Source organism: Gadus macrocephalus, chromosome 21, assembly GCF_031168955.1.
Source record: "Gadus macrocephalus chromosome 21, ASM3116895v1".
NCBI classification, from domain to species: Eukaryota; Metazoa; Chordata; class Actinopteri; order Gadiformes; family Gadidae; genus Gadus; species Gadus macrocephalus.
In genome coordinates this window covers 8,711,498-8,722,442 of record NC_082402.1, presented here as the reverse complement: position 1 = coordinate 8,722,442, position 10,945 = coordinate 8,711,498, and the positions used below count along the sequence as shown (strand labels likewise).

At 47.2% G+C, this 10,945-nt stretch overlaps 1 protein-coding gene across 1 annotated transcript; it reads left to right on the top strand.

Annotated features, from left to right (window-relative positions):
* Positions 1-3,652: 3,652 nt before the first annotated feature.
* Positions 3,653-6,455, top strand: LOC132449910 (claudin-20-like). Its single transcript, XM_060041807.1, has one exon. It carries the CDS (start codon positions 5,363-5,365, stop codon positions 6,323-6,325), a length of 963 nt encoding a protein of 320 aa, XP_059897790.1. The 5' UTR covers positions 3,653-5,362; the 3' UTR covers positions 6,326-6,455.
* Positions 6,456-10,945: the final 4,490 nt, after the last annotated feature.

Below are 10,945 nucleotides of genomic sequence, written 5' to 3'. Positions count from 1 at the left end.
GGGGGGGGGGGGGGGTTAAGTGGTCCATTTATATTCCTGTGCGTGCGGTGATTGATGCGTAATGCCTGAGGGCGGTCCATGTTTGCCCCGTAACACAATGGCCTCCGTAGCGGACCGAGAGCAGACAGATGGAGGGGGGGGCGGGGGTCCATACTGTTATTACTATGAATATGAAGCAGCCCCCTGGCTCCAACCCAAACACACGGTCGCTCAGCATCATTCAGTGAGGAGTGCAGTCGTTTAAAACAGCAAAAAGAAACTCCCAATTCCCTCAAGGTTTGATTGCTCATGTCTGTCTGACAGAACGTTACAACTCACACAGTCTATGGAACGTTGGAAAGGAATGTGCGGTAGTGGCATTTGAAAATAAATTATTATTAATTGTTATTATTAAAGGTGACAAATTAACATGAATTCTGTGAATAATATGCATTTTACTCACACAAACCACACAATATTAGATATGCACAAACAAACACACACACACACACACACACACACACACACCCACACACAAACACACACCCACGCACACACACACACACACACACACACACACACACACACACACACACACACACACACACACACACACACACACACACACACAACCCATTGTACATTTCATAGCAAAATTGATCTCTATCAATACTATCAACACTGAAAATATCAAGTCCTTATAACGAGGGCATATAAATGCAAGTCTGCTCTTTAATAAATTCCTGCATGGTTACCGGACCTCTAGGTTAGATTACTTATAATCTATATATTTATGAGTGTACTTGTCATATTCAATATAAGATTAGGGTAACAAAGTGTTCCTCGTCAAACACGACATCCCTGTACAGCCTCGGCCGTGTATTGTGTGTGTGTGTGTGTGTGTGTGTGTGTGTGTGTGTGTGTGCTGTGTGTGTGTGTGTGTGTGTGTGTGTGTGTGTGTGTGTGTGTGTGTGTGTGTGTGTGTGTGTGTGTGTGTGCGCGTGCATGTGAGAATGTGTGCATCACCTTCGATTTGTCCTCTTGTTTCCACAGCTTGCTCTCAAAGTACGGTTTCCTTCGGGCCCCGGGCTCTGGGTCTCCAGGGACTGGTTATAATAGACTGTCACCTCTCCTCACATCACACATTAACACACTTTAACACACACACACACCACCTCCACCGCCTCCCTTCTATTTTGAGGGAGGGGTGGGGGAGAGTGTGTTACTGCTGTCCGAGCAGATGTTGGGGTATGTGGGGACACGGAGAACATTAAACCAGGACCCCCAGGTTATAGATTGGAACCAGACTAGTGATGGTGGTTTAGTGGAACTGGTTTAGTTAAGCACACAGTGTAATGTGTAATGTAATATAATCATAGGATTTAAGGGGACATATTGTGCTGGATTGGGTTTTTCCTTATTTTTTATTTTGGAACAAACTTAGAGAGAGAGAGAGAGAGAGAGAGAGAGAGAGAGAGAGAGAGAGAGAGAGAGAGAGAGAGAGAGAGAGAGAGAGAGAGAGAGAGAGAGAGAGAGAGAGAGAGAGAGAGAGAGAGAGAGAGAGTAAATGACAAAGAAAGAAAGAGAGAAAGGGCCAGACAGACAGACAGAGACAAAGAGAGTGAGAAAGGAAGATGAAAGAGAAAGACCACACACATGGATGGTCCCATACCAATATCTTACTTTGCTTCTTGCGTTAATCTTTTTACACAACATAATTTCCCCCCATAATCCAGGTGTTTGCCTTGGAGATAGAACACTAAATTGTGACAACAAATAGCTGGAGCCTCCAGTTCACATCGTGAGAAAACATACATTTATGACCAAATATTAAATTGGATCCACTAACCCAACTGTTAAATTTTCCTCTCCAAAAAAAAGTCACAACGACTTAATAAAACCATTAACAGTGGACTGTCTTCAGTAAAGCTACTTTCAACTATAAACCCCAAAGAAAACAGTAAAAGCTTCTCTCAGCAGCCGTTTTCTGTCAACGTCATGAATTTAAGCCATCAGAAAAAGCAGAAGCATTAACCAGTGTGCCCCATAGGGGGTGCTGTGCCGTGGATAGAGTGTAACATATTTAGTTGCCCTTTAAAAAACAACATTTAATACATTTAATTTAATTTTAACAAAACCAACACACGACGCACTGAATTCATAATTCACCATGCGTCCACATCTCTCCGTACTTATATACCCTTAAATGTATCTGGAGTGGACTGAGATGTGTGGTGTGTCTGCCTCCATTCGGGGTCTAATTGCCAAGCAACGAGGCCCTTGTTCCAGGCACCACCACGGGGGTAATGGACACGACCATGCCGGTGTGGGCTGGATGAGTGCTTATAGGGCTTCAGCAAGACGGCCTCCAACAATGACACGCCACTCAATGGGACTCCAATCGGGAAAATTGCGTCTATTAAAATGGATGTCTATTTCGGACAAATAAGCGCAATTATGGAGGAATACTTTTTAGTAGGCATGTGATTGACAATGGATTTTTTCTTGGTGCCTTTTTTTTTTCACCGCAGTGATAAACAGCGAGTGGGTGCAGTGACCAAGGAGCGGGGGGGAGAGAGAGGGAGAGAGAGAGAGAGAGGGAGAGAGAGAGAGAGAGAGGGGGGGGGGGGAGAGAGAGAGAGGGGGGAGAGAGAAAGACTAAGAGAAAGAGAGAGATTATGTGCTTTTGTCTGTATGTTTGAGTGCATGTGTGTAAATGTATGCAATTAACTTAAGTGTGTGTGTGTGTGTGTGTGTGTGTGTGTGTGTGTGTGTGTGTGTGTGTGTGTGTGTGTGTGTGTGTGTGTGTGTGTGTGTGTGTGTGTGTGTGTGTGTGTGTGTGTGTGTGTGTGTGTGCGCGACTATGCCTGCATGTGTGTGTACCCTGGACCCCCTTTAAAAGAGAAGTAATTCTTGTCCCCCTGTTGATTATGATGGTTCCTGTGTAGCCAGGATAAGGTCTGTGTTGTCGGGGGGGTCCGGAGACGCAGGATTATAATTGTGTGTCCTCATGGAGCTGACTGCCATGAAGCTTATCAGCGTGGCCCAGCAGTTGATAGATCGCGCGGTCAGAGAGGAGCACGCTGGCTGATCCATTCCAACGTACCGTCGTTCTTATCCCATCCGCCCAGCCACTCGTTAATTCAATCGCATTCAGAACAACAAAGACCGTAATCTGTCTCGTTTTCATCAGCGAGGGAGGCGGGATTTAAAACAGCTAATCACGACTGTAATAGCGCAAAGAGGATTATTTAGTATGACTTATTCTAATTAATTTGTTCAAGTAGAGACGCCGTGTTCGTCCACAAGGTTTTCGTGTTCATGCCCTCTCTCAACGTTTATTGATTTGCCCAAAAGGTAAATTGTCATCAAAATAGCACCTAGAAAAGCCTTAAATGCACTGAAATTGCAAAAAAAAAATGATATTCCATTGTTGTATTTTTTGTATTCGTATTGCAGAGGTTGGGCTGAATGGCGGTGGAACGTGCCGGAGTGTCTGCGTCTCCCCGCCGCAGAACGCCCTCGCCCCCCTGATAAGAACACCGCTCTGCAGGGTTTCATTTCCCAACGTCGCCGCTAGTGACCTTCAGGTTAGCATCGACGACGGGACCGGTGATCCCAAACAATACCCCCCCCCCCCACCCACCCACCCACCCCCCCCAAAAACCAAACCCAGGGCTCAAACCCTTCCTCGGTCCTCTCTGCTCGGTGCCTCCACAGGGGCGACGCCAACATGAGCCGGGGGTGCGTGTTGTGTTTAAAACGACACCGGCGGACAGAGAGGGATGGATGGAACAGTATTTACCGTTGCCACGGATACGGCAGGCAGAACGGCGGTACTTAGAGATTGTTAACCCACACACCCTCATGTGCTTTCGCTTCTCTCTCTCTCTCTCTCTCGCTCTTTCTTGTGTCCACGGCAGTGGGGAGCCCACCTATCCACTGACACCACAGACAGACACACACATCAGGTGAGATTCCGCAGTTTTTTCTCCTTATTCAATTTCTTTTACATTCGACAAAGACAATTCATTTCAAATTTTTACTTTATTATGATAGTCGTTTTTATAATTGTACAAATTAAAAAAAAAAGCATTTATTCAATATGGTGAGGAAGTTGGTTAACCATGATGAATATGATGGACTAGAAATGCTCTGTTACCACGTGAGGCGTCGGATTGGTCCAGCGACCCAACGACAGGAAGACAAGAAGACTCCAATCCAGTCTGAAGAAGAAGAAGAAAAGAAGAAGAAGAAGAAGAAGAAGAAGAAGAAGAAGCTCTTCCTGAATCCTGAAGACCAATGGCTTCACGGGGGGGATATCCCCAAAACTGAACCATCACCACGACCAACGACCAACAAAAACAAAATGATCCAAAAGGAGAAAAAAGGAGGAGAGGGGGGAGAGAGAGTGGAGAGAGGGGGAGTTACAGAGAGTGAGAGAGGGAGGAAGTGACAGAGAGGGGGTTGAAGAGAAAGAGAGAGAGGGAGAGAGAGAGAGAGAGAGAGAGAGAGAGAGAGAGAGGGGGCGAGTTCTCCACGTCAAGTGCCAGCAGTAACTCCAGCGACCAGGCCAAAGCGGTCGTACGCACCGGGTTCCCGCTTACGAAAATATCCGAAAAGAGGAAAAAGGGGTTGGAGGAGAGAGGGGGAGTCAGAGAGAGAGAGAGAGAGAGAGAGAGGGAGGAGAGAAATAACGCAGTGTTTTCTCCCACTTTCCCTCGCCCTCCTCCTCCCCCCCCCCCCACCCCTTTGCGTCTCAGCTGTGAGATGGTCACGCTCGCTCGCTCACTTCAATTCTCATTCTGCTCTTCCATTGCAGCTCACTGGAGCCCGTAGTGAGGAATTATCTGGCTGTCAGCGAGGACCTGCGCTGGGGAGATACGGCCAAGGGTGACTGGGGGGCGGCGGCGGTGGTGGTGCTGGGGGCGGTGGTGGTGGTGGTGCTGGGGGGGCTGGTGATGATGAGGGGGAGGACACCGGGAATTCGCAGCCCGGAACGGTAGATGGTGAGGGGGAAAAACCGGCCAGCTTGGGGAACTGCGGCGGGAAGGTGGCCGGTTACGGACCGGAGTCGACCAGACCCGACCGGGACCGGACCGGATTGGACGAGTGCCAGGAACGCACTAGGACCGGGGACCTCTCTGAATCCGAACCAAACAGGGGCCCAGATCGGAACCGGACCCGGACCTGAAGGATCCGGACCAAACCTGACGCGACCGGACGACCCTCGCCCACTCTAGACTGGACCTGAAGGATCCGGACCAAACCTGACGCGACCGGACTACCCTCGCCCACTCTAGACTAGACCGGACCCGAACCAAAGACCAGACCGGGCCGGACCACCACACCGGGGCGAGGACCACAGACCGGCACCGGCGCCATGCTCTCCTCGGCGCTGCAGATCCTGGCCTTCGCCCTGGCCCTGCTGGGCGTGCTCGGCGCCACGGTGGCCACGCTGTCGCCCAACTGGAAGGTGAGCGCCGACGTGGGCGCCAACATCATGACGGCCGTGTCCCAGATGCAGGGCCTGTGGATGGACTGCACCTGGTACACCACCGGGGTGTTCAGCTGCTCCCTGAAGCACTCGGTGCTGGCGCTGCCGGCCCACCTGCAGGCGGCGCGCACCTCCATGGTGCTGAGCTGCATGGCGGGCTCCCTGGGCCTCTGCCTGGCCGCCCTGGGCCTCAAGTGCACCCGCTGGGGGGGCGGCCGGCGGGCCAAGGCCCACACGGCCGTGGCGGCCGGCGGGTGCTTCGTGTTTGCGGGCGTCCTCTGCCTGGTTCCCGCCTCCTGGTTCACCAGCGAGGTCATCACCGCCTTCCTGGACGCCAGCGTGCCCGACAGCGGGAAGTACGAGCCCGGCGGCGCCGTCTACGTCACCTTCATCTCGGCCGGGTTCCTGCTGGCGGCCGGCGTGCTGTTCTGCATGTCATGCCCCGGGAGCGGGTCGTCGGCGCACCACGACGACGGCTACACCGCCACCTCCGCCGCCTCCTTCAGCGCCACCTCCTCCTCCGCCGCCGCCGCCGCCGTCGACCCGGAGAAACTGAGGCAGCGGCAGCGGGAGAAGGAGGAGCAGGAGAGGGAGGAGAAGAAGAAGAAGGAGAGGGAGGAGGAGGAGGAGAGGAAGAGGAGGGAGGAGGAGAAGAAGAGGAAGGAGGAGGAGGAGGCGGAGGAGGAGAGACGCAGGGTCCAGCAGCAGGAGCAGGAGAAGAAGAAGAAGAAGAAGGCGGCGGCGGAGGAGTCGACGCCTCGGGAGAGGGAGAGGCAGTACTACTCCCCGTCCCGTGCCCCCCCGTCCTCCAACCTTAAGGGTCGCTACAGCCTGCAGGACTACGTCTGAACCCCCGCCTAACCCCCGCCTCACCCCCACTCTGCCTGATGCACATGGAGCTAGCCCTGACCAGACCCTGCTTGGCTGCCTGGGTTTTGTGGCTGCTTTCTGCCTTTCTGCATTGAGGAGGAGGCTTTTAGGTGGGGGGGGGGGGGGGTTGCATGTGGTTGAGAAGGGAGGTAAGAAGGGGGGGGGGGGGGGGGGGTTAGTTGACTTTGACAGCCGTATCACCCGCTCTCATCATCAGGGCCCCACTGCAATTACCCAGCATTCAAATGCGCAGCTTGTGGGTTTTAGATTCGCAGGGGTCGGGAGAAAATCTGGGGTTGGGGGGTTGGCAGGGCTGGGAGAAGCGATAAGAGTGGGGTGGGTGTGAGGCGAGAGAGGGAGACACGGAAGAGCACTGTGGAGAAAGGTGTAAATATGAGGGAATGATATCGCACACTGTGGCTTTCCTCTGAACCAAAAAGGACTTTACCAAAAAAAATACAAGTGCCAACCCCTGCAGGGGACGAACATTTAAAAAAATAACAGAAGGAGAAAAAAAAATGCCATTACTTGCACGCTTCAAACACTATCTGCCTTGAGGGATCAAATACACATGTCATATGAATATTAACGAGCAAGCGCTTACTGAAGCTAGAACATCGATCACTTACAGCTCTCGCGCCGTGGGTGACTATAACTTGCTTAGTTCACCTTGTCAATAACTGTTTTCTCCAGGCTTCGACTTCCGCATAAACACTCAAGTGTATACAATCGCTTCGCTATGATTTTAAGCTTAACAAAGAGAGGACGGTCAAAAGTCCAAATCCTACAGTAATGCCCCTGACGCGCCGCATCCGCGCCGTGTTTTACTGGGAGTCCGGCGGGAGAATGAGGTGCAGAGGAAGGTAATGATGCTCTTTGGTGTCCCATTATCTCCTCACCACGCTCGGCTGCACACACGCGCGCGCTTACCATGCGTCTTTTGTGTGCCCCCGGGGGGTGGGGGTGGAGGGGGGGTGGTCCTCGAGGTGTGAAGTGAGATGTTTCACGAGCTTTCTCTGTAAAACCGTCGATACTCTCGGGTCGTGTTCTATCAGATAGACCGCATTTTTTTATATATATACTAGAGATTGTTGTTTATAACCTAGGATATGATAAAGTGAGATTTTTGTGTGAACGAGAAGACCGATAAATCGAGTGTTGAATCGTTCGGGAACACAGGAATAAAAAGAACCACCGCTCAGGCATGTAAGCTACAGCTTTAAAATCAACTGGAACTAACGGGTGGCAGCGCTCACTGCGTCTTCTTTCTTTCTATGCTTGGGAAGCTTTAACTTATTAAAACAAAGGTCCTTAAAGTCATTTTATTTGTAAGATATAGGCTATCGTGGCTCTATAGACGTGCTTAATGCGTCATGCGTCATGCTTCGTAGGCCTGACGGTGCGAGATTCCTTCAAGGTGCACGTCCCTGATGGCAAATAATACAATAAATGGTTTGAAACCACCGTTTTTATTTATTTATTGCTTAGTAGGCTCAAGCCAAAACGAAATAGCAGATGAATGTCTCTTCTGACCCAGTTCTCTTCAAATTGCCACCTCAGAGATTATACCTTTTTCAACGAATTATTTCTTATAGGGGCCTATCTGTGCGATATAGGGAATGTAGCACATGAGTATAATAATTTATGTTGAATAGGCGTAATATGTTGGACACCCTTACAGAAAAAATAATGGATGGTAAAGAGGAAATTGTATGCTATTGGTTTGTGTAAACTGACAATGTTGTGGAGATTTCGTGCTAGATTACGCTGCTTCTTCGATTTAATAAAGGCCTATCTAGGCCTATATATTTATCGTCAGATACAAAGACAAGGGCTAGGATTTAAGGGCACAGACGGAAATGGTATTGATTATCAAACAAGCGTTTATTTCTGTGTAGCCCTTTAACAAAATATATATATATATATCACAGGCATAAGAATGTTAAAAAAATTTGATATTAACAAGGATAATATATGCCATGCTGTCAATTCCACGGTTATCGAACTGTTTGTCTCGTCATTTATATAAAAAAAATGAAAAGTAACAAGAATGTGAATTATGGACTTCAAGCAATAATAATTATTATTAATAATTACCCAACGTGTGACTGAGATCGTTGATTCATTAAAATAATCTTGGCTGTGCTATAGGATAGGCAATAAAATAAATGATATACAAAAGGCCTCTGTGGGTCTATATTGCGCAGCTTTGCTTTATTTTTCTTCAGCATATGATTTAAATTATTTTGGTAATGCTTCTGAAATCCAGGCTCCCTCATAATAAAATGCTGAAAACTTGACTTCTGTTTTGCTGGTTATTATTTTTTTATTGTGTAAAATGTAAACGTTTCTGATTGTATTTTCCTATACAGGAAACAGTTTAAGTTACTAGTGGTGTAATATATTTTCACATTTCACAGATTACATCCTCTCGTTGAATGAAAACAACTAAATTTGATAGTATACTAGAACAATTAATCAAATTATATCGTATAGCCTAGTTATTGTGCACACTTAATATTTCACATGCCTTACACTTATTCAAATGCTTTCTATAATTGTTATTAATTTATTATTTGTGTTACTATTTTATGTTTGAATCATTTTAATTGTTCGTAATTGTCGTGAAACGATGACCAATCAGCAGTAAAAATGTAAAAAATGTTAGATTTTTAGAATGTGGGATTTTATGAGCTTTAATGCGGTCATAAATCACTTATTATCTAAGCGAGACATCAAAGGTGACCTTCTTTAGGTCATCAAAGTAAAAGCGCTGAAGCAATTGCGATTATTTTTATTTTCGGCATATTTGATATGTCTATAATTTTGTCTATATAACCTACCTCCTATGTGTTTGGTTTCACTTAATAATCTTATTTTAGGCCTACTCAGTGGTGCTTTAAGTTCGTTTCCTTTGTGTCATCCAACCAGACATTGTACGCCTGCTACCACATCATCACTAGGCTGGACTGTTGGGCAGCGCGAACCTCTACACACATTCGTTTCTACACCATCTTAACACGCTTAGCACGATTAACGAGTATTGATCAGGTGAAAATGTCGCTGATATTGCCGAAGCCCCGTTTTTCAACGCTGTTGTGGTGTCATGTGGTGTTATCGCCCCCTGTTGGCACACATGCATATGTACAACTGAAAACATTGACAATTAAATTCAATAAATGTAGTTTGTCTGACTGCTTGTTTGTGTATATTCCGTTGTGATTATAGAAGACGAGGTTAACGTGAAAGTACTACTTCATTCTTCATTTATTCGATAGGCTTTGGCTTCCCGGTGAGCGTGCACTCTCTATTACCTTCTGTTTATAGCAATTTAATATCTAACTAATCATTAAGCATATACACCGACCGACATTATCGTAGGAATAACGCACAATTAGGCACAACTGCGGAAGTGCCTGTTTGCGCTACTGTGCATTGGATTCATATCCAGTAGGTGGTACTGGCACTGCAAGACAGAATTCACAGCGATTTTTCACAGAACGTTTTCCTTGGGATTAAGTAGGCTAAATTAACAAAATGACCCACAAATTGCAGTGATCAGCCACATATGTAGGCCTAATCTCCATAAAATCCTGTTCATCAGCATGTGTTCCGAGGGACTACTCTGAGCTAAATGAATGTAGCCATAATTTATTTTCCTAATCGAGGCGCCGAAGATTGGAATTGGCAGGATGATTTTGTCAGATGCTAGAGTAGACCATCTCATTTACACCCACATTGATAAAGTTTCCTGCAACCACCCTTTTTCTGGAAAGCCAAACGACGTGGTCAGCTCGGGATTGACGAATAAAAACCAAAAGGATCCGGGTTTTTAAAACCCTGTTGCAATTCTCGGTTTGTAGGAAGCTGCTTCATGTCTGACTGATAACTCAGCCTGACCCACTTTCCTTGCTTGACTTGCCAGGGCTGTTTTGTGTGGGTGGTTCCACTTTTTGAGCGCGCGCGCTCGGGCACACACACACACACACACACACACACACACACACACACACACACACACACACACACACACACACACACACACACACACACACACACACACACACACACACACACGAACATGTTCCCTCATGTGGCGGCATTCTCTCTCTTACTCCATTTTTTCCACTAGGTGTAGCCTATGTTTATTCTTAATATGCAATCGGCATTCATATGCTATATGTAAACACCTGTTCGAATTAATGTGGCTTCATTAATTCGAACAGGTGTCTTGTGGGTCAAGGGGTTTAGCGTTTAAAGCAAGCCTATTATATGATTTCTATGGCACTGGTCACCATGTCAATGTTTTTGGTTAATTATTTTTGTTTTAATCCGTTAATGTTTGCAAACTACATGCATTGCATCGGCCCACCAAAATAGATTCAAAGCCATCAACGTTGAAAATGCTGTGCAGCTCATAGAAAGTCGATTGTAAAATCCTGTTTCATGGGATTTTTGCACTCTAAAGTCAAAGGGTTGGTTATAGTGGTCAGAATTGAGTTCAAACTTCAAATAGGCTCACACTAAATCTGTTAATGGACAATAATAGTTTTTAATATATTGAGTAAGCTCGAGGATTCTGATTGACTGACGAGGTCA